The sequence below is a fragment of the Cydia fagiglandana genome, chromosome 4 (genome assembly GCF_963556715.1).
Source record: "Cydia fagiglandana chromosome 4, ilCydFagi1.1, whole genome shotgun sequence".
Lineage (NCBI taxonomy): Eukaryota > Metazoa > Arthropoda > Insecta > Lepidoptera > Tortricidae > Cydia > Cydia fagiglandana.
The window spans coordinates 22,133,353-22,158,389 of NC_085935.1; the positions used below are offsets into that span (position 1 = coordinate 22,133,353).

Consider the following 25,037-nt stretch of genomic DNA (forward strand, 5'->3'; position numbering starts at 1 on the left):
GTGGAGTGGCGGTGGTGGCTAGTGTGGCGGTGGCGGGTGTGGTGGCTAGTGTGGCGGTGGCGGGTGTGGTGGCTAGTGTGGCTCAGCAGGGCGGGTCGGCGCGCGGCAGCGGACGCACGAGGTACAGCTTCTCGCCCGCCTGCAACACCGGCATGTCACAACCTCATACGGAACTAAACTGCAAATCGTAAATCAAGACCAAAAAAAGTAAGAAATGTTGCCACTTTTTTACTAGCGCGTCTTGTATTTATGTAAAAATAAGTAAGTAAAAGAAAAGTACTTTTTTAAATTGCAGGAGTAAAATTACTAATAAATAAAATATCTTAGCGTGATTATTTATCAAAATGAATTTACTATTTTACAAACAAATTATTGCAGTGGCAACATTGTCTTACTTTTTTTGGTTTTGAATTACGTTTTGCAGTATACTGTCCCCGACAAACATATGTTTACGCTATTCGCCTTATTACAAAGGAGAAAGGTGCAAAAGTGTAAACATATCTTTGACGTCGACTGTACAAATTACCCGATATTGGCCTGATATTGTAGTCATTGCTGTGCCCCGGTTCCATGTGTCCTAAAGGGGCCCATTGATTATCAGTCCGCCGGACGGTATCAACCTGTCAGTCAGAACAAAATTTTGACAATTCCGAACAACTGAAAGGCCGATACCGTCCGGCGGACTATTAATCGGTGGGCCCGTTAAGTACCTATACAGATGAAGTGAATAATCCTTTTCCAAAACTACTTCAGTCGACCCTAATACTTTTTGTACTAAAACTGACTGAAATAACATACCACGTTCATGTATTTCCGTAAATATATATATGATGGTACAGGATTATTCCTTACCTCTGTACGTTTGAATAACAATAAATTAAATAAATACAATACCTTATTGGTGTAGATGGGTGCCCGTTGGTAATGTGCGACCAGCTGGTCGAGCGTGGGGAACTTGCGCTGTCCGATGCAGTACAGGGAACCGGAGACGTGGACGCGGAAGTGCTTGTTACGGCCCGGCGCTTTTAGGGATACTGAGAAATCACCGACCTGAAAACGAAATGTTTTGTTAAAAAATACGTAGTTTTACATGCTGTAATAATTAAACTTTTATTGCTTAACGAATATTTCAATTATTTAGCTCCAATATTCCAAAAAAAATTGTGCTATCTAACGTATTAAAATCTTAAACGACTTAAATATACGTGCGTGCGTGTGTATGTGTGTGTGTACGTGCGTGCTAGCGTATGTGTGTGTGTGTAAAGGTCTCGCATGCGTGTATGTGTGTGCGTGCGTGCATGCGCTTGCGTACTGGCGTGCGTGTATTGCCCGTATGTGCGCGTGAGTGCATGTGTGTCTGTAATTATGTATACGTACGCTAGCGTATGTGTGTGCACATTACACTTGCATACGCGTGTATGCGTAGTTATACTAACATTAGTCTCGGAGTCTCTGATGAGGAAGTCGCCGTCGTGTCCGTGCTGGTTGAGCAGCGTGTCGCACTGCGTGCGCGTGATGGCGCCGTAGTACCAGGCGCGGCCCTGCGCTCCGGTGCCGGCCACGGCTCGACCGCCTTCCGTCGCTTCACTACAAATGTTCAAAAATTTGATTAAATTAAACTGAAATTTTAGAGGATCTTTATAAATCTTGATTAAATACAACACGATATTTAAAAAACCTATAAAGGAATTAGACACTGTTGGTTGCCAAGTCAATATATACAGAGATACCTCGAACTGCCTCTAGAAACGGTTGAAAAACAACCAGCACGTTATAATGCGGGTAGGCTAGGCTACCTGTAGGGCATGGCGAGGTAGTCGGCGAGCTCCTGCAGGTAGTTGCGCGGCACGAGCCCCTGGCGGCCGCGCGAGTCGCGCGCGCGGTACCACTCGGGGTCGGAGGGGGGTCGCTCCCGGTATAATGCGGGTAGGCTAGGCTACCTGTAGGGCATGGCGAGGTAGTCGGCGAGCTCCTGCAGGTAGTTGCGCGGCACGAGCCCCTGGCGGCCGCGCGAGTCGCGCGCGCGGTACCACTCGGGGTCGGAGGGGGGTCGCTCCCGGTATAATGCGGGTAGGCTAGGCTACCTGTAGGGCATGGCGAGGTAGTCGGCGAGCTCCTGCAGGTAGTTGCGCGGCACGAGCCCCTGGCGGCCGCGCGAGTCGCGCGCGCGGTACCACTCGGGGTCGGAGGGGGGTCGCTCCCGGTATAATGCGGGTAGGCTAGGCTACCTGTAGGGCATGGCGAGGTAGTCGGCGAGCTCCTGCAGGTAGTTGCGCGGCACGAGCCCCTGGCGGCCGCGCGAGTCGCGCGCGCGGTACCACTCGGGGTCGGAGGGGGGTCGCTCCCGGTATAATGCGGGTAGGCTAGGCTACCTGTAGGGCATGGCGAGGTAGTCGGCGAGCTCCTGCAGGTAGTTGCGCGGCACGAGCCCCTGGCGGCCGCGCGAGTCGCGCGCGCGGTACCACTCGGGGTCGGAGGGGGGTCGCTCCCGGTATAATGCGGGTAGGCTAGGCTACCTGTAGGGCATGGCGAGGTAGTCGGCGAGCTCCTGCAGGTAGTTGCGCGGCACGAGCCCCTGGCGGCCGCGCGAGTCGCGCGCGCGGTACCACTCGGGGTCGGAGGGGGGTCGCTCCCGGTATAATGCGGGTAGGCTAGGCTACCTGTAGGGCATGGCGAGGTAGTCGGCGAGCTCCTGCAGGTAGTTGCGCGGCACGAGCCCCTGGCGGCCGCGCGAGTCGCGCGCGCGGTACCACTCGGGGTCGGAGGGGGGTCGCTCCCGGTATAATGCGGGTAGGCTAGGCTACCTGTAGGGCATGGCGAGGTAGTCGGCGAGCTCCTGCAGGTAGTTGCGCGGCACGAGCCCCTGGCGGCCGCGCGAGTCGCGCGCGCGGTACCACTCGGGGTCGGAGGGGGGTCGCTCCCGGTATAATGCGGGTAGGCTAGGCTACCTGTAGGGCATGGCGAGGTAGTCGGCGAGCTCCTGCAGGTAGTTGCGCGGCACGAGCCCCTGGCGGCCGCGCGAGTCGCGCGCGCGGTACCACTCGGGGTCGGAGGGGGGTCGCTCCCGGTATAATGCGGGTAGGCTAGGCTACCTGTAGGGCATGGCGAGGTAGTCGGCGAGCTCCTGCAGGTAGTTGCGCGGCACGAGCCCCTGGCGGCCGCGCGAGTCGCGCGCGCGGTACCACTCGGGGTCGGAGGGGGGTCGCTCCCGGTATAATGCGGGTAGGCTAGGCTACCTGTAGGGCATGGCGAGGTAGTCGGCGAGCTCCTGCAGGTAGTTGCGCGGCACGAGCCCCTGGCGGCCGCGCGAGTCGCGCGCGCGGTACCACTCGGGGTCGGAGGGGGGTCGCTCCCGGTATAATGCGGGTAGGCTAGGCTACCTGTAGGGCATGGCGAGGTAGTCGGCGAGCTCCTGCAGGTAGTTGCGCGGCACGAGCCCCTGGCGGCCGCGCGAGTCGCGCGCGCGGTACCACTCGGGGTCGGAGGGGGGTCGCTCCCGGTATAATGCGGGTAGGCTAGGCTACCTGTAGGGCATGGCGAGGTAGTCGGCGAGCTCCTGCAGGTAGTTGCGCGGCACGAGCCCCTGGCGGCCGCGCGAGTCGCGCGCGCGGTACCACTCGGGGTCGGAGGGGGGTCGCTCCCGGTATAATGCGGGTAGGCTAGGCTACCTGTAGGGCATGGCGAGGTAGTCGGCGAGCTCCTGCAGGTAGTTGCGCGGCACGAGCCCCTGGCGGCCGCGCGAGTCGCGCGCGCGGTACCACTCGGGGTCGGAGGGGGGTCGCTCCCGGTATAATGCGGGTAGGCTAGGCTACCTGTAGGGCATGGCGAGGTAGTCGGCGAGCTCCTGCAGGTAGTTGCGCGGCACGAGCCCCTGGCGGCCGCGCGAGTCGCGCGCGCGGTACCACTCGGGGTCGGAGGGGGGTCGCTCCCGGTATAATGCGGGTAGGCTAGGCTACCTGTAGGGCATGGCGAGGTAGTCGGCGAGCTCCTGCAGGTAGTTGCGCGGCACGAGCCCCTGGCGGCCGCGCGAGTCGCGCGCGCGGTACCACTCGGGGTCGGAGGGGGGTCGCTCCCGGTATAATGCGGGTAGGCTAGGCTACCTGTAGGGCATGGCGAGGTAGTCGGCGAGCTCCTGCAGGTAGTTGCGCGGCACGAGCCCCTGGCGGCCGCGCGAGTCGCGCGCGCGGTACCACTCGGGGTCGGAGGGGGGTCGCTCCCGGTATAATGCGGGTAGGCTAGGCTACCTGTAGGGCATGGCGAGGTAGTCGGCGAGCTCCTGCAGGTAGTTGCGCGGCACGAGCCCCTGGCGGCCGCGCGAGTCGCGCGCGCGGTACCACTCGGGGTCGGAGGGGGGTCGCTCCCGGTATAATGCGGGTAGGCTAGGCTACCTGTAGGGCATGGCGAGGTAGTCGGCGAGCTCCTGCAGGTAGTTGCGCGGCACGAGCCCCTGGCGGCCGCGCGAGTCGCGCGCGCGGTACCACTCGGGGTCGGAGGGGGGTCGCTCCCGGTATAATGCGGGTAGGCTAGGCTACCTGTAGGGCATGGCGAGGTAGTCGGCGAGCTCCTGCAGGTAGTTGCGCGGCACGAGCCCCTGGCGGCCGCGCGAGTCGCGCGCGCGGTACCACTCGGGGTCGGAGGGGGGTCGCTCCCGGTATAATGCGGGTAGGCTAGGCTACCTGTAGGGCATGGCGAGGTAGTCGGCGAGCTCCTGCAGGTAGTTGCGCGGCACGAGCCCCTGGCGGCCGCGCGAGTCGCGCGCGCGGTACCACTCGGGGTCGGAGGGGGGTCGCTCCCGGTATAATGCGGGTAGGCTAGGCTACCTGTAGGGCATGGCGAGGTAGTCGGCGAGCTCCTGCAGGTAGTTGCGCGGCACGAGCCCCTGGCGGCCGCGCGAGTCGCGCGCGCGGTACCACTCGGGGTCGGAGGGGGGTCGCTCCCGGTATAATGCGGGTAGGCTAGGCTACCTGTAGGGCATGGCGAGGTAGTCGGCGAGCTCCTGCAGGTAGTTGCGCGGCACGAGCCCCTGGCGGCCGCGCGAGTCGCGCGCGCGGTACCACTCGGGGTCGGAGGGGGGTCGCTCCCGGTATAATGCGGGTAGGCTAGGCTACCTGTAGGGCATGGCGAGGTAGTCGGCGAGCTCCTGCAGGTAGTTGCGCGGCACGAGCCCCTGGCGGCCGCGCGAGTCGCGCGCGCGGTACCACTCGGGGTCGGAGGGGGGTCGCTCCCGGTATAATGCGGGTAGGCTAGGCTACCTGTAGGGCATGGCGAGGTAGTCGGCGAGCTCCTGCAGGTAGTTGCGCGGCACGAGCCCCTGGCGGCCGCGCGAGTCGCGCGCGCGGTACCACTCGGGGTCGGAGGGGGGTCGCTCCCGGTATAATGCGGGTAGGCTAGGCTACCTGTAGGGCATGGCGAGGTAGTCGGCGAGCTCCTGCAGGTAGTTGCGCGGCACGAGCCCCTGGCGGCCGCGCGAGTCGCGCGCGCGGTACCACTCGGGGTCGGAGGGGGGTCGCTCCCGGTATAATGCGGGTAGGCTAGGCTACCTGTAGGGCATGGCGAGGTAGTCGGCGAGCTCCTGCAGGTAGTTGCGCGGCACGAGCCCCTGGCGGCCGCGCGAGTCGCGCGCGCGGTACCACTCGGGGTCGGAGGGGGGTCGCTCCCGGTATAATGCGGGTAGGCTAGGCTACCTGTAGGGCATGGCGAGGTAGTCGGCGAGCTCCTGCAGGTAGTTGCGCGGCACGAGCCCCTGGCGGCCGCGCGAGTCGCGCGCGCGGTACCACTCGGGGTCGGAGGGGGGTCGCTCCCGGTATAATGCGGGTAGGCTAGGCTACCTGTAGGGCATGGCGAGGTAGTCGGCGAGCTCCTGCAGGTAGTTGCGCGGCACGAGCCCCTGGCGGCCGCGCGAGTCGCGCGCGCGGTACCACTCGGGGTCGGAGGGGGGTCGCTCCCGGTATAATGCGGGTAGGCTAGGCTACCTGTAGGGCATGGCGAGGTAGTCGGCGAGCTCCTGCAGGTAGTTGCGCGGCACGAGCCCCTGGCGGCCGCGCGAGTCGCGCGCGCGGTACCACTCGGGGTCGGAGGGGGGTCGCTCCCGGTATAATGCGGGTAGGCTAGGCTACCTGTAGGGCATGGCGAGGTAGTCGGCGAGCTCCTGCAGGTAGTTGCGCGGCACGAGCCCCTGGCGGCCGCGCGAGTCGCGCGCGCGGTACCACTCGGGGTCGGAGGGGGGTCGCTCCCGGTATAATGCGGGTAGGCTAGGCTACCTGTAGGGCATGGCGAGGTAGTCGGCGAGCTCCTGCAGGTAGTTGCGCGGCACGAGCCCCTGGCGGCCGCGCGAGTCGCGCGCGCGGTACCACTCGGGGTCGGAGGGGGGTCGCTCCCGGTATAATGCGGGTAGGCTAGGCTACCTGTAGGGCATGGCGAGGTAGTCGGCGAGCTCCTGCAGGTAGTTGCGCGGCACGAGCCCCTGGCGGCCGCGCGAGTCGCGCGCGCGGTACCACTCGGGGTCGGAGGGGGGTCGCTCCCGGTATAATGCGGGTAGGCTAGGCTACCTGTAGGGCATGGCGAGGTAGTCGGCGAGCTCCTGCAGGTAGTTGCGCGGCACGAGCCCCTGGCGGCCGCGCGAGTCGCGCGCGCGGTACCACTCGGGGTCGGAGGGGGGTCGCTCCCGGTATAATGCGGGTAGGCTAGGCTACCTGTAGGGCATGGCGAGGTAGTCGGCGAGCTCCTGCAGGTAGTTGCGCGGCACGAGCCCCTGGCGGCCGCGCGAGTCGCGCGCGCGGTACCACTCGGGGTCGGAGGGGGGTCGCTCCCGGTATAATGCGGGTAGGCTAGGCTACCTGTAGGGCATGGCGAGGTAGTCGGCGAGCTCCTGCAGGTAGTTGCGCGGCACGAGCCCCTGGCGGCCGCGCGAGTCGCGCGCGCGGTACCACTCGGGGTCGGAGGGGGGTCGCTCCCGGTATAATGCGGGTAGGCTAGGCTACCTGTAGGGCATGGCGAGGTAGTCGGCGAGCTCCTGCAGGTAGTTGCGCGGCACGAGCCCCTGGCGGCCGCGCGAGTCGCGCGCGCGGTACCACTCGGGGTCGGAGGGGGGTCGCTCCCGGTATAATGCGGGTAGGCTAGGCTACCTGTAGGGCATGGCGAGGTAGTCGGCGAGCTCCTGCAGGTAGTTGCGCGGCACGAGCCCCTGGCGGCCGCGCGAGTCGCGCGCGCGGTACCACTCGGGGTCGGAGGGGGGTCGCTCCCGGTATAATGCGGGTAGGCTAGGCTACCTGTAGGGCATGGCGAGGTAGTCGGCGAGCTCCTGCAGGTAGTTGCGCGGCACGAGCCCCTGGCGGCCGCGCGAGTCGCGCGCGCGGTACCACTCGGGGTCGGAGGGGGGTCGCTCCCGGTATAATGCGGGTAGGCTAGGCTACCTGTAGGGCATGGCGAGGTAGTCGGCGAGCTCCTGCAGGTAGTTGCGCGGCACGAGCCCCTGGCGGCCGCGCGAGTCGCGCGCGCGGTACCACTCGGGGTCGGAGGGGGGTCGCTCCCGGTATAATGCGGGTAGGCTAGGCTACCTGTAGGGCATGGCGAGGTAGTCGGCGAGCTCCTGCAGGTAGTTGCGCGGCACGAGCCCCTGGCGGCCGCGCGAGTCGCGCGCGCGGTACCACTCGGGGTCGGAGGGGGGTCGCTCCCGGTATAATGCGGGTAGGCTAGGCTACCTGTAGGGCATGGCGAGGTAGTCGGCGAGCTCCTGCAGGTAGTTGCGCGGCACGAGCCCCTGGCGGCCGCGCGAGTCGCGCGCGCGGTACCACTCGGGGTCGGAGGGGGGTCGCTCCCGGTATAATGCGGGTAGGCTAGGCTACCTGTAGGGCATGGCGAGGTAGTCGGCGAGCTCCTGCAGGTAGTTGCGCGGCACGAGCCCCTGGCGGCCGCGCGAGTCGCGCGCGCGGTACCACTCGGGGTCGGAGGGGGGTCGCTCCCGGTATAATGCGGGTAGGCTAGGCTACCTGTAGGGCATGGCGAGGTAGTCGGCGAGCTCCTGCAGGTAGTTGCGCGGCACGAGCCCCTGGCGGCCGCGCGAGTCGCGCGCGCGGTACCACTCGGGGTCGGAGGGGGGTCGCTCCCGGTATAATGCGGGTAGGCTAGGCTACCTGTAGGGCATGGCGAGGTAGTCGGCGAGCTCCTGCAGGTAGTTGCGCGGCACGAGCCCCTGGCGGCCGCGCGAGTCGCGCGCGCGGTACCACTCGGGGTCGGAGGGGGGTCGCTCCCGGTATAATGCGGGTAGGCTAGGCTACCTGTAGGGCATGGCGAGGTAGTCGGCGAGCTCCTGCAGGTAGTTGCGCGGCACGAGCCCCTGGCGGCCGCGCGAGTCGCGCGCGCGGTACCACTCGGGGTCGGAGGGGGGTCGCTCCCGGTATAATGCGGGTAGGCTAGGCTACCTGTAGGGCATGGCGAGGTAGTCGGCGAGCTCCTGCAGGTAGTTGCGCGGCACGAGCCCCTGGCGGCCGCGCGAGTCGCGCGCGCGGTACCACTCGGGGTCGGAGGGGGGTCGCTCCCGGTATAATGCGGGTAGGCTAGGCTACCTGTAGGGCATGGCGAGGTAGTCGGCGAGCTCCTGCAGGTAGTTGCGCGGCACGAGCCCCTGGCGGCCGCGCGAGTCGCGCGCGCGGTACCACTCGGGGTCGGAGGGGGGTCGCTCCCGGTATAATGCGGGTAGGCTAGGCTACCTGTAGGGCATGGCGAGGTAGTCGGCGAGCTCCTGCAGGTAGTTGCGCGGCACGAGCCCCTGGCGGCCGCGCGAGTCGCGCGCGCGGTACCACTCGGGGTCGGAGGGGGGTCGCTCCCGGTATAATGCGGGTAGGCTAGGCTACCTGTAGGGCATGGCGAGGTAGTCGGCGAGCTCCTGCAGGTAGTTGCGCGGCACGAGCCCCTGGCGGCCGCGCGAGTCGCGCGCGCGGTACCACTCGGGGTCGGAGGGAGGTCTCTCGACGATCTCCAGGCGATCGCCCTTCTCGAACGACAGCTCTTGCTCGTTGTTCGATGTGAACGAGTATAACGCCACCTGAAGCATCGAAACCTTATATTTTAGGTAATTTTCTTCAAAAAATAAACTAAGAAGATGAAACGGATGAGTTCTCTCACGACTCACTGCATAATTTTACCAGAATCAGAAGTTCCAGAGCGGTGCCAGAAATTCTTGAAACTTTAGGAAAACTTTGGTACAATTTTTCGTTTAATATTTAACATTTGTTATTTAAGACCAATTTATGTAAAGACTGGTAAAATTCTAAAACTTGATTTAAAGTAAATTAAAATACATAATGGGATTTCCGTACTCTCCGGAAATATCGATTGCTGTAAATACAACAATAAAACAAAACCATATATTTATATCGCACTTCTATCCAGATGTATTAAAAAGTTTAAATATATAATAGATGTTGTAAAAGTGTGCACTTACAACAATATCTAGAACGTTCTCCGCCATAGCGTAAGTGTGGACCGGGTCCTCGGCATCGCCCTCTTCGCTCGTGTAGTTCGAAGGAAACCTTGACAAACAGATCATCCGATTTATAGGCAATTATTAAAATAATTTATTAATTAAATAAGCAAGAAAAACTAGCTATTAAAGCCTCTTCTGCCTCCTTCTTTAACTAACTTTTATAATGCTTTGTAGCATTCATATTGAATTGCTTTTCGGCAAAGGAAAACATTGTAAGGAAACTGAACTAATTCCAGTAATTACTACGTCTAGTTATCCCTCTTGGTTGGAAGGTAACATGGGAGTCGCCTTCGTAAATATAAGTTCTTTCTTAAGAGGCCCACTGATTAACAGTCCGCCGGACGGTATCGGCCTGTCAGTTCTTTGGAACTGTCAAAATGTTGTTCTAACTGACAGGCCGATACCGTCCGGCGAACTGTTAATCAGATGGGCCCCTTTAGCGACAGATTAAACCCTGAAAGCACTACGACCAGGAGGTGATGACTCACCATCCAGTGTGCCCCTGGTACTGCCCCCGCCACCAGCCATCGTTGCTCTTCTCCAGGATCAGGATCCTGGTCCCTTTGGTGAGCGACAGCTCGTCGGGTTGCTGCGCCTGAAAAACAGTTTGCTCGGTTATTTATTGGTTATGTGGAGTAATAGCACGGCTATGGTGTGCGGCGCGTCATCGTGAACCTTGTAGGAATGCCGAAATTCCGTGCGCGTCAGTTGCGTAGGCGGGAGATGGCACAGGATCGAGACAACTGTCGTGTACACGTGTCGGAGACCAAGGCTCATTTTGGGTCGCTGCGCCATTAAGTAGTAGTAGTAGTAGTAGTAGTCAGTAGTTGAATAGACTTATCGTCATTTAATCAATATGGGGCAGTAGGGATAACCAAAAATTACAAAACCATGTGGAGCCAGCGTGAACTGTAGAAGACAGCACAGAAGCCCAAGTTTTAAGCATAGATTTCAGACGTGTGCCAAAATCCTGTTTATTAGTTTTAAGTTTTAGTTTTTAATTTTGGGTGCCCTGAAAACCAGCGCAGTATCTTACAGACACTGCATATGCTGAGCGGCATCCTATTTGGTGTATGTTTATTTTATAATCTTTATGTTGTACCTACCAAATGTATGTTATTTTACGCCAAATAAATATTTTCTATTTCTATTTCTATTCTATTCTAAAAGATGTCAGACCCTCCAACGCGCAAAGGGCCACAAGTTAGCATTTTCGTTGACATGTCAAGTCAAGATTGCGGGGGCACTTAGCAAGTTTCAGGGTTATAGCTAAAAGTTTGAAGTTCGACAGAGGAAAGGTAAGGTAGCATAACAAGGTACCTATTGAAGCGAGTTAAGGGATTTTCCACGAAAGGTTTTGTAATAAGTGATTTAATGGGAGCTTACTTGATAGTTGTACTTGACGACGGCGGTCCCTAGTGCCTCCGTGGGTTCTGCGACGCGCCTCGCTCCGGGCGACTCCGTGCCGCCGCGGACTGGAGAGCTGTTCGAGGGAAGCGTCTTGGAACCGGAGCCTTTTTTCACTTTCTTCTTAATACTGAAACAAAAATTATACAAATAAATACATATTATGGGACAATCTTACACGATATAGTCTCAAGCCCACCGAGTTTCTTGCGCCGGTAGTTTTGACAGACACGTATTATAATATACCTTAATTTGATATACAATATTTATCTTTAAACACCCATAATCCAGGAAAAAAATCGTGTTATCCGTGGACATCATACTAATAAATCCCCTTACTGGGATCGAATGCATTTATTTCGACCGAAATTTTGTTGGTTTTCCTAGTAATAAAATTATTCGTCATTTAGTTATTCGGTTGAATATATTTTCCTTATAGTTGTACCACATTTGATTCATTCATCAGATGACAGATGAGCAATTTAAAGTTCCCGAAGCACAATTGCGAGCGTTCATAATGAGCTAATAGCGTTTGAGCGGTATTTAAATATTTTATCTCATATTGTCCGAATTTTTTGGTGCGCGTATACGCCGCGTGTGACACCAAAATTAGATAAAATGTAAACGAGTGAATTGTTATTATTTGCGAAAAATGCGCCTTTTTCAATATTGTATCAGGGCAACCTAAGAAAATCTACAGGTTATTTTAAGGTGATGCTTACTGGCCACTTAATCTCTACGTCTCTCTGGCACGCGCGTCTCATCAACTCTGAACGAAACTCCTGATGAAGAAGATGTTAGTTCTTTATATATTTATTTAACCAAAATGCGGACTTAATGCCATAAGGATTTGTGACTTACCTGTCAAGGAGCGAAGGTTTCTCCTTCTTGACATAGTTGCTAGGTACGTAGCCCGAAAGGGAGCGCGCATTCTGTACACCAGTGTTTCGAGTCGTCGAGCAGGAGGTAACGCTCGTTCTGGCCACTTCTGGCGCAGATCGAGCTCTTGGGCGCCCTGCGCTGCGTAGTCGTATTTCGCGACCACGTAGCACACGTGTAGGTTGCTGAACTAGTGTTACCTGTTAAAGAGCGAAGGTTTCTCCTTCTTGACATAGTTGCTATAGGTACGTAGCCTGAGCGGGAGCGCGTATTCTGTACACGCTACCATTGTTTCGAGTCGTCGAGCAGGAGGTAGCGCTCGTTCTTGCGGAGATCGAGCTCTTGGGCGCCCTGCGCTGCGTAGTCGTATTTCGCGACCACGTAGCACACGTGTAGGTTGCTGAACTAGTGTTACCTGTCAAAGAGCGAAGGTTTCTCCTTCTTGACATAGTTGCTAGGTACGTAGCCCGACTGGGAGCGCGCATTCTGTACACGCCACCAATGTTTCGAGTCGTCGAGCAGGAGGTAGCGCTCGTTCTTGCGGAGATCGAGCTCTTGGGCGCCTTGCGCTGCGTAGTCGTATTTCGCGACCACGTAGCACACGTCCTCCTGAAAGATTAGCACTGTTTAGCAGTTTTGTATAAAGTATATTTGGATTACCTGAAGTAATCTAAATATACTTGTATGTATCATGTATGAACTCCCTAATGTTTTTGCAGTTGCCAGCAGTTACACATGTTTAGATCTAACGAGATTTTTCTTAAAAAAACTCATTAAAATACCGAACAGCGAAGTTTTCCCACGGCCCTAAGCATCTACTCCAAAAATCAAGGATTATTCGCAAGGTTTAGGCACCGCTTATTAACACAATCAGCACTAAGGCCCCCCCCCCACATCTGGCGTCTTTCGAGCGTCGGCGTCTACAATTCTATGGCTGACGTCGACGCAACGTCAGCGCAGCGTCGACGCAACTGCGCAGCGACGTCATTTTCCATAGCGCTGGACCGACGCCGACAGACGCCGACGCTCGAAAGACGCCAGATGTGGGGGGGCCCTAATCATGACACATTATCGTTACACTTCTAAAAAGTATTTTCGCTTCATATCGAGAAAACAATTCTATCGTTGACGAGGTAGCGCTACGAGCGTAGTCTAGCAGTGAACGAATTGGCAGCCGAGTGGTAACTGGTAAGCCCCGTCTCCATATCACGCGGCAATCTAACGAACATTGGCTCGCGCGGCAGCCGCGCGCAAAGGATACCGGGCTGCCGCGCAAGCTATCGAGTTTGCATTGCGCGCGGCTGCCGCGCGAGCCAGTGTTGCCAGATGGTCACAAAAGTCAAATTTTTCGTGACTTTTCGCCTTCTCGTGTGACATGTGCGTGACTTTCGATCATGAGGCAATTTTTGTGACTTTTGAAGCTAGTTGAATTTTGGACAAGTTTAATTCTGCAATTTGTATTATTTAGAAACGCAGTGATTAACGCACCCAAGTTGACACTTGCAGTGGCACTTTGACGTTACATCCACCATCATGTTTATTATAATAGTCGTGGCAAAATTAGACTTGTTACCTTGACATGACGGTGTTATTTAGTTTGATATTATACCTAGTAGTTATCTATACGCCTCTGGCAGCCTCTGATTCGATCGGGCAATTTAATCAGATTGGCGAAGAGTTTCACTAGTCTGGATACGCCTTAAAATTCATGAAATCGATCACAAATAGCATTAAGTATGAAAATGTGGGTGTTTCAAAAAGAAAAATCATGTAAAGTTAGTAGTTTTTTTTTAAATATTATTTTCTGAATTTTTTTTTTTCTAACTAAATCGATTTAAAGTTGGTTAAACATGTATTGTCAGTAGAAAAAGGCGGCGAAATTGAAAAATGTAGGCGCAAAAGGATATCGTCTCATAGAAAATTTGAATTTCGCGCCTTTTTGTACTGACAAGATTTGCTTGACCAGCTATACCAGCTACTACCCATACAATACAATAATATAAAAATGTGACTTGAGCAGCAAAAATGTGACTTTTAGGGAAACGAAACGTAACTTAGGACTCCAGAGCCCTGGCAACACTGGCGCGAGCCAATGTTCGATGGTTTGCCGCGCGATATGGAGACGAGGCTGTACCGGCGTGGTATAAAACCGTATGGTTCTCAGGAAATAGCACATTAAGATCGAACAAAACCGTAACGTACCAGAAAACAGTTTCCTCTGCCAAGATTATTACATGAACAACAACACTGAAAAACCATTTTAATAATTAATCAGATTTAAAATAGTTTTTAACATTATCCATAGCTCGTACGGCAAATCAACTATATTTTAACACTTCAGGACAGACACTGCGTCACATTTCCTCTGGCTCTGTTAATTAGTAACATTAGTTAACATGCCAGTGCGGTGTCTATGTGCGCAACCAATTATGTAGGGATGTTTATAAAGACAACATAATATGGTTTTGTAAACAACTACGTAAACATTGCGTAATGAGGTTTTAATAGTTTTATAAAATTGGTTTTTTTGTTGGTTTTTGCCAGAGATAAATGCCAAGCCTGATCAGACTACGTCAGTGGTTCCCAAAGTTGACTGGGCTCCGACCCACCTAACAAAAACTGCTAAGTTCGGGACCCACCTCTTGGCTGCCTTAAAAAGGGGGCAGAAAATATTATTGGTAACGCTCAGATGCCCTATTAATTCCGGGGCCCACTCAATATTCTCTCATGGCTTTTTAGTTTGGGAAATGCTGGACGACAAATTAATAAAGAAATATGTATGGAAGCATTACCAATTTTATTTTTAATTACATCATTTTTTTGACAGCAGTTAGGACTACATTATAACTTTACTCTTATTCGAACTCACTACTCACTTCGTAGTTCATTGTTGCAATGTGTCACTTAATTCTTAACTATAGCAAATAAAGCAACTCGATAGAAAATAGCGAATCGAATTGCGCCTTTCGTTTAGTTTAGTTTAGATGAACAGACGTGAGCGCATGTAAAGCGTACAACTTGATCAAACTATGTACGATATTTACGTAAAAGTTGCTATGCAGCTTTATCGAATTTAATTAACCATAACAACTCACAAGACCCAGATTTCAGTGCTTTGCTTAAAAACATTAATATTCATGTGAATAGAACCTTACCAATTATATGCTAGTACTAAACTTGCTTAAGGCTTCGTCACACAGGCGCGTTTTCCGGGCGGTGCGTGAGCGGCGCGTGTTTACATATAAAACCAGTCCCAGAATATTACCTTGCGAATAATAGAGTTGGCCAGTTTTTCGTGTCAATCCTATTAAATAATAGTGTGTGGAGTGACTGTAAATAGCCAGAATGCTAGCCCGATGGATAGAGCAAAACTAGAAACAGGGGAAACATATGCTCGCACCATCTATAAAAACCATAGACAGTTACCAACTCCATTAGAACTGACTATTCACAATTCAAAATTGTGCAGAGTTAAAATTGGTTGACTACAAAACATATGTCCTTGAATTTTCCTATGAGCTAGAATGGCAATAAAACACTACCTAGTCCTTCTAATTTACTGTTTTAATTAACTGACTCATATAATTACAAAATGTCTACATTCTTGCTGCTACATTATGATGTTATGTGGTCCCATTACAATTAAAAATAAACTAGTCAATCAGACATAAGTATGATCATTAAAGGATTATTTATTTAAGAACGGACGTTTGAGCAGAGAGTAAAGGGAATATCTAAGGTTTACTCGGGTAATTCCGATTCGGGTAATTCGGGTAATGTCGAAAACTGTAATTCAGATGAAAATCACCCTTAATTCCATCATAATAAAAGTCCCCTTTCGGAATTATCCGACATTCGGTATTACCCGAATACACCTTAAGCCAAATTAGCCCCGGATTTTTGACGCGCCGCCACTGCAAAGTAACACAACAGAATAAATAATAGTACTAGGTACAGAAGACTCACTCTCTAACAAAACGCGTCTGTCACGATCATCACAGATATGGCCGCTAGGTGGCGACAGCGCCACGCGCGGCTTATGGCAAACCCCAAAATTGGGGCCAAACGGATGTACTTTTAGCTACCTGTAGCAAAGCGATGAAATCGCGGAGTGAGCCACGCCTGGTAACACTAACAAATTGGCATGAATTACTACATAAATGAATGTTTACTTGCATGTTTAATAATGATACACAAGGTTAGACATCATCAGACATTTCGGACATGAAACAAATCCTTATACAAAGATTACAAACAGATGTGTTAAATGGCAATGTAATAATAAGATTTGCAATATGATACAGTCAGCAGCAGAAAATCAGTAGCTTCAAATGATTCACCTACTCTTATTCCCCTTATAATAGTAGCATTAATTACAGTACACAACACACTAAACAAACACTTCCATGCACACTCTGCACATGGGCAGGGGTGCGAATCTCCTGACTTCGGCCAAACTCGGCTCCGCTTAGCTCAGCATTGCTCAGAGCAATTTTTAGGGTTGGCACCACTTGACTTCCTTTTGCGTGCACAACCACAGATAAGATAATCACTTGAATTTTGACAACCCTAAATAGCCGAAAGGGATAGTGTCATGTATTAAAAAGGGATAGCATGATTCGACCCTGAACCGCTGTCAAACTTCGGTTTTGTAGGAAGTTTCCTTTCTGTACGGTAGTACTATTATTTATTCTGTGACATGGGGCTATCTGTTTATATGCTATCTGTCTGTATTGTAGCAAAAGAGGAAACAACAAAACTAGACTGTAAACAGGTAAAAGTATGTACAGGAACAAATACCTATTCAAGGACTCCGTGTACAGTAAAGGAGGCACTTAGCAACCTGAAAACACTGGTTAGCTTTATTTAGCTGGGGTGGTTAGAGTACGCTACCTCATTTTTCATGCAAAATACAAAAATATGCAATTAATCCACAGAAAGAGGACTGTCCTCAGGGGAAAAGATCTTAGCACCATGGCCTTAGCCACGGAATGTAGGTTGCAGATGATCATTATGAAATTACTAAATATCTTTAATTATAAGACATTACAATTCTTATAAGAATTTTAAAATGTTTCAGTATAATACTATCATGGGTTTTACCCTGGTAATGGCATGGGTCTTATAACTTCAATATGACTTTCAATAGTTATATGAGTCAAAGAAATACTGTAGGGATTCCCAGATTCAGATTTTATGATTCAACCTTGTCCTAGATTTAAACTCAGAATCAAGAATCTATAAAGTAGTCTAGAATCAAATTGATCTATTCTTTCTAAGCCAGAATGACTATATTATATTGGGTAGCCTGGTTCCACTTCCATAACAATCAACTTCCTGGTTGTCAAAGGAACTGGTACAGACTTGTTGCTGGCTACAAAGATACTAGTATCTATGTGGTTCAGTGATACACTGAGGTCAGTGACTAATGCAGGGTGATGTTCAGTAAAGAGTGGTAGTTACCTGAGCGTTTTTCCCATGTCTCGGGTTGGCCATGGCGTGCGGCGCCGGCAGCGGCTTGCTCGCCCACACCGAGTCTGCGGCGCGCGCGGTTCGCGTCTCCAACATCTGAGTCCCTGGCGAGCCCTGCTGCTAGCGCTCCTTCCCTTCACTGATGCATCTCCACCTCCACTGCCACTGCACCGACCATTACCACTGCACAACACCGCACGCGATCGATCGCCCGCGTGAATACGCCGCAAAAACAAACTATTGTTTATTGTAGGACGTGCGAAACCGATCGGAAGCTGTCGCCCGATGAACGCACAGGTGACATACAGGAAGAGGGTTTAAGACGTTTTGCGACACGAGTCTATATTTTGGTTGAATTTAACGATTGCCCCGTTAGTCTATACGTTAATTCTAAGTAGAATTTTCTTATAAAACGATAAATTAAATAATTTATCGAGAAAATTTCACATCAGTCGGTGGGGCAACGATGGATGAATCAATAGACAAGAAAAGATTTTTTATCGCAATTTTTCTCTCAACTACCATTGACAAAATGCAGCACTTTTGTTTTTTTTAGAAAGTGTAGAAAGTTGTTTGACTCGTGTGGACTTGTGTAAAATTAATATTTTATGATAACGTTTGATAGTGAGTACTATAATTTTATTTTACTGTCTTTACCTTGTTTTCAGCATATCTTAATTTTGATTGAAAACAAGAATTTCAAAACGAGGCGGTTTTGTTGTTGACCTGAACGATTTATGTCCGCTGTCATTATCTTCAACCATTTTACATTTTATTTGGCTGTGTTGTGTCGTGAGGTACAGACGCGTAATATTGTAGTGCAGTGTAGTGAGTTTTCCCAAATAATTACATGGCTTCAAGTCAGTGATAGTTTGAAATCGTCATGTCTGATTCGGAGGGCAGTAATTACTCCGGGAGCGGTTCGGAGGCTGGTAGCGTGGTGTCGAACCGTTCCAGGCGGAGTGCCGCGTCGAATAGGTCTGCGAGGTCTCGCTCGGTGTCCCGCTCTCGGTCCCGCTCGGGGAGCCGCACGCCGAGCCGGAGCCCGAGCCGCTCGCGCTCCTGCTCCCGGTCGCCTTCGCGTTCACGATCGCGCTCACGATCAAGGTAAAACCATAATTTTAGTAGCTGTTTATCTTCCTATAACGTCCTACATTATTAAATTTGTAAGTGTAATTCTGTACTCTTTTTATTTGTGCTGCAACTCTACTTGCCACGCAGTGATGCAGATTTACAATCTGTTACACTTACATCTAAGTTTAAATTAGATTAGACCTAATTATAATGTTAATGTTACAGGAGTAGGTCTGCCGGGTCTGGAGGCAGCCGTAACCGAGACAACGAGGCCAAGGAGGCTTCTGGTGATGAAGAAGTTGAGGTCAGTATTAGAAACCCTTCTATATTAAATCTTATATGCAAATATAAATACAGTGGGGGCATTGTTGATATATACTAAAGAAGCCATTTTATCATTCCTTGTTTCTATTTCCATAATGGCTTTTGTATTAAAGTGCACTTGTGTTGATTATGTGCATAGTGTAAACCAGCGGTCGGCAACAGGCAGCCCGCAAACCCCCCTGGCCGTTTTTATATGTAATATTGTCAATGTCTGATAAAGTCACACATATTAACGAAGTGCAGCCCGTATCAACTTCCTTAACTACTATGTGGCCCTAGGCTGCTGAAAGGTTGGCAACCGATGCTCTATACTATATATTTTCAACAACTAATTCCTTGTAATTCTAGGATGAGGAAGAGCCAGAAGGCGAGGACCTTGTGGACTCGGAAGAGTATGACGAAGATGAAGAAGAGGCACGGCACAGGAAGAAACGGAAGAAGGACAGTCGCTATGGAGGCTTCATCATTGATGAGGCTGAGGTAACTTTCCGCTGTTCTTTCTGTAATCACTAATCTAAAGGTTGGTTGCATAAGTGCAACTGCAACTCGTAGTTTATCATCATCTTGTAGTGCAATCCATGAACCCATGTCATACTTAGTTAATGTTCTGTAAAATTTATTGCATAATGATTACATATGCATCATGCACCGAGTCCCAAGTATGTTATCACATTCAGTGCCAGGCAAGCTACACGCTACTAACGTTCCCGACAACACGGAAAAACCGTAGGTAGAGGAAAGTGCCTGTGAACAAAAAACTGAATTTTTGTCAAGATCAAAACTGAGGGTTCAGAAACCTAGTCTTTGTCCAAAACATGGTTAAAATATTATAATAGTAGTAAAAAATGTTATCAGTAAAAAAATTTCAACTCTACCATTTTTACTGTTTTTACTAATGCAGCCCCAAGTTTTGACTCATAGAACTGAAGTTTAGCAGTGTCCTAATCCTAACTAAAGACAACATTCATCAGCTCTACTAATGAGCTTGAATGGTAAATGCAACTTAATTGCATAATAAAATAAAAAAATGCCATTTAATTGTGCCAAAGTTATTCGCAAATATTTGTAGGTACTGCAACAAACATCTAGAGTTCACAAACTTGTCAGGACAGCCAACTGCAGTAAAAATCCTACTAAGGAATTTCAAATATTGTTTGCGGAGTGGCCAAGCAAAGCAATACATAAACCTGCTTCTCTCTTTGTAGGTAGATGATGAAGTCGAAGAAGATGACGAATGGGAAGAGGGAGCCCAAGAGATGGGCATCGTCGGCAACGAGGTGGACGAGATGGGGCCCACGGCCCGAGAGATTGAAGGCCGGCGTCGCGGCACCAACCTCTGGGACACACAGAAGGCTGAGAAGATTGAGGAGTACTTCCGCAACAAGTATGCCGATGAATCCGTTGCGTTGAGACACTTTGGTGAAGGTGGCGAGGAAATGTCTGATGAAATCACACAGCAGACTCTCTTACCAGGCATTAAAGACCCTAATCTATGGATGGTAAAATGCAGAATTGGTGAAGAAAAAGCCACAGTGTTGCTCCTTATGAGAAAGTTCATTGCTTATCAGTTTTCTGAAGAACCATTCCAAATCAAATCCGTTGTCGCTCCAGAAGGCGTGAAAGGGTATATTTACATTGAGGCGTACAAGCAAACTCATGTGAAAGCGCTTATTAATAATGTGGGGACGCTTAGGATGGGTATTTGGAAACAGGACATGGTTCCCATTAAGGAAATGACAGATGTATTGAGAGTAGTGAAGGAACAGTCAGGATTGAAATCCAAGCAATGGGTAAGGTTGAAGAGAGGTTTATACAAAGATGATATAGCTCAGGTGGACTATGTGGATCTGGCTCAGAACCAAGTGCATCTCAAACTGCTCCCTAGAATAGACTACACTAGACTGCGAGGAGCTTTAAGAACAGTTCAGAGTGAGAGTGAAGCAGCAAAACGTAAGAAGAAGAAACGCCCCGCTGCCAAACCATTCGACCCCGAAGCCATTAGAGCTATCGGCGGCGAAGTCACGTCTGACGGCGACTTCTTACTATTTGAAGGCAACAGATACTCCAGAAAAGGCTTCCTTTATAAAAACTTTACGATGTCAGCCATATTGGCTGAAGGTGTTAAGCCGACTTTGATGGAATTGGAAAGATTTGAAGAGCAGCCAGAAGGAATAGATATCGAGCTTGCAGCGCCTGCCAAAGATGATCCGACAAGTCTGCACTCTTTCTCTATGGGTGACAATGTTGAAGTGTGCTCTGGTGATCTGGCTAACTTGCAAGCTAGGATTATAGCTATAGATGGCTCTATGATCACCGTCATGCCTAAACACGATGCTCTGAAAGACCCTCTCGTCTTCAAACCTAATGAGTTAAGAAAGTACTTCAAGCAGGGTGATCACGTAAAGGTTTTAGCTGGTCGATATGAAGGCGACACTGGTCTCATCGTCAGAGTAGAACCTCACAGAGTTGTATTAGTCTCAGATTTGACTATGCATGAGCTGGAAGTGTTACCAAGAGATCTCCAGCTTTGCTCGGATATGGCGACCGGTGTCGATTCCCTTGGACAGTTCCAATGGGGCGATATGGTCCAATTAGATCCACAGACCGTTGGAGTCATAGTTCGACTAGAAAAGGAGAATTTCCACGTCTTAGGCATGCAAGGGAAAGTGATTGAATGTAAGCCTCAAGCTTTGCAGAAAAGACGCGAAAATCGCTTCACAAAAGCGTTAGATTCCGAGCAAAACACGATACAGAAGAAAGATATAGTGAAAGTTATTGACGGACCACACGCAGGTCGCAATGGAGAGATTAAACATCTGTATAGAAATTTCGCTTTTCTGCAGTCGAGAATGTACTTAGATAACGGTGGTATATTCGTATGTAAGACTCGACATCTTCAGCTAGCCGGTGGTAACAAAAATCCATCAGCTACTAACCAATTATCGCTTGGGTTTATGTCTCCTCGCATTCAATCTCCAATGCATCCTTCTGGCAGAGGTGGGGCTACGCCTAGAGGCAGAGGTCGCGGTGCGGGTCGAGGCGGAGGCGTCACCAGAGACAGAGAGCTCATCGGACAAACCATCAAAATCACTGGAGGACCATACAAAGGCAACGTCGGTATCGTTAAAGATGCCACAGGAAGTACAGCCAGAGTCGAACTCCACTCCGCTTGTCAAACTATCTCAGTCGACCGGAGTCACATTGCGAACGTCGGAGCTCCTTCCAAAGACGGTTCCTCGTCCTTCTACAGCCGTACCCCCGGCCGGACGCCGACGGCCGCCGGCGCAGCCACGCCCACGTACCGCGACACCGGCCTCAAGACTCCCATGCACGGCTCCCAGACACCTATATACGATGTCGGGAACCGTACGCCTCACTACGGCTCGGCGACGCCTTCCCACGACGGGTCGCGTACGCCCGCTCACGGTGCCTGGGATCCCGCGGCGGCCGCCACTCCGGCTAGGACCGACTTTGACTACGGTCTCGATGAATCCCCGGCTTCATATCCCGCTCCGTACGCAGCGGGGCCGTTCACGCCTCAAACCCCGGGCACGATGTACGGGTCGGACCACAGCTACAGCCCGTACCAGCCGTCGCCGTCGCCGGCAGGGTACGCGGCGGGTTATTTGGGTACGCCGTCGCCGGCCGGGTATTCGCCGAGAAGCCCGTTCGCCGGAGAGGCGGCCGGAGACTGGCACACCACAGAGGTGAGTTAGATTTAAAAAATATATATACTACGAAAATGTATTTTCTCATTAAGATTTTTAGCGTGTCAAAAAAATGCAATCCTTGTGATCTTGTTACCCTCGATTAGTTTTGCCATGAAGATTCTCTATTCAATGTTCAATGATCGAATTCGAATTTTCCCCATAAGAGCCATAGGCTATTTCTATATCAGTAGGATAATATTCTATAAATATAGCTGGTCAAACAAGTTTGTCAGTAGCAAAAGGCGCGAAATTCCTATTTTTCTCTGGGACTATTATCCCAGATAACCCTTAGCGCCAAATTTTTTTTTTCGTGCGTGAATCGCGGCACGAAGCCCCGATTCGCGCACGAGTGTGGAGGGGGCTTGACGAAAATGACTTGACAGACTATGCACGTTATGCATATCCCATTTAAAAAGTGCATTTATTGTCTATGTATCGTGCTAAAGGTGATCCTTCACTGACAATTTTTACCGGTTTTTAACCCAGAAATAACCGGTAATCCTTGTTCTCTCTGCTCGTCACTATTTAAAAAGTAAAAATTAAAAATGGCGGGAGATGCGAGCCTGCGAGAGAATACTTTTTACGGAAACGGGACTTAAATAAAAAATAAATAAATAAATAAAAAGCTTTTATTTCAGGCAGTACCCATATACAAATTGCGTAATACAATTAATCGCATGTAATTAAGTTTTTAAATTACACTTTTCGTAAATCTAAGTAAGTCTTATTTAAGTTTGTAATGTGTAAAGATAGTTAACGTTTAAATTAATGTGATTATGATACCAATTCTCTGTTCTATTATAAAGAGACTTAAATGACTGTATAACAAACATTTAATTCTCAGGTGGAAGTCCGAATCCGTGGCTCAGAAGACGACGGTCTGGCCGGTCTCGCCGGACAAACCGGCGTGGTCCGCGGTCTGTCCGGGGCTATGTGCGCGGTCTACTTGCCCAGGGAAGACCGCGTTGTCAACGTGCCCGGGGCTTTGTTAGAGCCAGTTGTACCCGCATCTGGAGAAAGAGTCAAGGTAGGCCGACATGCTAATACCACCACTTAGAAAATTCCATCTCATCGCATCTTTATGAAAAAGGGAAATAATTTTGACCCTTTATTTTACCAAACCACAAAGTTAGTCAAAATATTGTATGTACCTTATTGCCTTTATTCTCCAACAAGCCTCCAATACCAACAAGCAATCTAGATGTCAACTTTATCTAGGGCTATCACATAGGCGTAGCTTATAATATTATGTAATATCCCAGGTGGTGGCCGGCGAAGAGCGCGAAGCCGTCGGGCAGCTCATCAGTATCGAGAACCAGGAGGGCGTGGTCAAGTTCGGCACCGACGACATCAAGATCATGCAGCTACGCCATCTCTGCAAGATGAGCACCGCGTAAACACCCTGTATAACTTCAGAGTAACATCCTGTATAATTTTCTGCTGAGAACCTAAATAAAAGCCTTGTCTCCATATCGCGCGGCAAACCATCGAACAATGGCTCGCGCGGCAGCCGCGCGCAATGCATACCGGGCTAGCCAACTCGATGGCTCGATTATTAACATACAGCATGTAATATAAATCGACAAAATGATAGAATGCAGCCTGTATATTCCAGCGACTAGAGAAATACGATTGATAAGACAATTGACAACAATATGATTATTTCAAGGGTAAAGCCCCTTTGAACGCCACGCAATGCGCGAACGTTGATTAGATATTTGCCTGTAGCCGCGCGCGTCAGTTGACGTCTTTCTCAAAAGGGTAATGGGTCACCTTATAATTAAATATGCCGAGGACGTAGCACTGGTATTAAGACGCCCTGTATTCTATGTGGACTAGACTATTGCAGACATTGAATATGCTTTTGAGCATCCTTCATACTCTCTTGTAAGAAAATCCATTTTGTTTAGCGCAGTCTAATTTTGTTACTTACAAAGGGTATCCCGCTATAGAAAATGCTTGATTATGTGTAAGCACTTTTTTATGAAATAAGTGATTATATTTATTTCATTTCCATTGTTCTTCTCATCTTTAGTTAATCTATTGATAGACCGTATTCCAATGGGGAATATTATATTTTTGTTGACGTCAAATCATTTTACACATATTTTACAAACATACTTCTCGAACCAAGACGGCATTCGTCACAAGGTAATCATCTATACAGGGTGTTATTTCAAACACGTATCTTGCGAGGTCAATATACAGGTCATACCGAGTACCTTTTACTATAGGACCAATCCCGAAACCGCAAAAAAAAAATTGTTTCATACATTTCGTCTGCAGATGTTGATGTGTTATATGAGCCAATTTTTCATTTATTTCGGGATGGTCCCATAACAAAAGTTGCTCAGTCAGTGCTTAGTATGAAGTTTTAGCCAAGAGTTGAAAAACACCCGTATACTTACATACATAGAGTAACGTACCGGGAATTGTCGAGACCAAATTAAAGTTTGACAAAGACCTTCCATAGTCAGATTATAATTTATCATCGAGGGAGAAGACATCGTTATTGTTCTAAGCTTAAACTTCCGTGTAGAAGTTGTGAAATTAAGATGTTATTTATTTACTGAATAAATAATACAGCATCAAACTTTGTTTTAATTCAAGGCAACCTTTCTGTTACCTAATATTAGTAATATTCCTAATATATCTCAGCATTTACTATGAATGTAAGTACCAACATA

At 50.4% G+C, this 25,037-nt stretch overlaps 2 protein-coding genes across 2 annotated transcripts; one reads left to right on the forward strand and one right to left on the reverse strand.

Moving 5' to 3' along the window:
• Window positions 1–56: 56 nt before the first annotated feature.
• On the reverse strand, window positions 57–17,788 carry LOC134664056 (SH2/SH3 adapter protein dreadlocks). Its single transcript, XM_063520627.1, has 9 exons — window positions 17,234–17,788; window positions 12,186–12,379; window positions 10,871–11,021; window positions 9,973–10,079; window positions 9,443–9,530; window positions 8,853–9,043; window positions 1,437–1,587; window positions 895–1,050; window positions 57–139 (listed from the first exon to the last, which is right to left on the reverse strand). Exons 1-9 carry the CDS (start codon window positions 17,336–17,338, stop codon window positions 83–85), a joined length of 1,200 nt encoding a protein of 399 aa, XP_063376697.1. The 5' UTR covers window positions 17,339–17,788; the 3' UTR covers window positions 57–82.
• Window positions 17,789–18,002: 214 nt separating this feature from the next.
• On the forward strand, window positions 18,003–24,919 carry LOC134664037 (transcription elongation factor SPT5). Its single transcript, XM_063520600.1, has 6 exons — window positions 18,003–18,349; window positions 18,542–18,620; window positions 18,989–19,120; window positions 19,846–22,347; window positions 23,195–23,377; window positions 23,613–24,919. The coding sequence occupies exons 1-6, from the start codon at window positions 18,126–18,128 to the stop codon at window positions 23,745–23,747; spliced, it is 3,255 nt and encodes a 1,084-aa protein (XP_063376670.1). The 5' UTR covers window positions 18,003–18,125; the 3' UTR covers window positions 23,748–24,919.
• The last annotated feature ends 118 nt before the right edge of the window (window positions 24,920–25,037 follow it).

Excerpts from the sequence above, each read along its gene's own strand:
- LOC134664056 (XM_063520627.1), bottom strand. The coding sequence starts at position 17,338 with ATGTTGGAGACGCGAACCGCGCGCGCCGCAGACTCGGTGTGGGCGAGC. Across the intron at positions 9,531-9,972 it reads TACCAGGGGCACACTGGATG|GTTTCCTTCGAACTACACGA; the intron begins GTGAGTCATCAC and ends CTGTTTGTCAAG. Across the intron at positions 9,044-9,442 it reads AGAACGTTCTAGATATTGTT|GTGGCGTTATACTCGTTCAC; the intron begins GTAAGTGCACAC and ends TCGATGCTTCAG.
- LOC134664037 (XM_063520600.1), top strand. The coding sequence starts at position 18,126 with ATGTCTGATTCGGAGGGCAGTAATTACTCCGGGAGCGGTTCGGAGGCT. Across the intron at positions 18,350-18,541 it reads CGATCGCGCTCACGATCAAG|GAGTAGGTCTGCCGGGTCTG; the intron begins GTAAAACCATAA and ends TTAATGTTACAG. Across the intron at positions 19,121-19,845 it reads TCATCATTGATGAGGCTGAG|GTAGATGATGAAGTCGAAGA; the intron begins GTAACTTTCCGC and ends CTCTCTTTGTAG.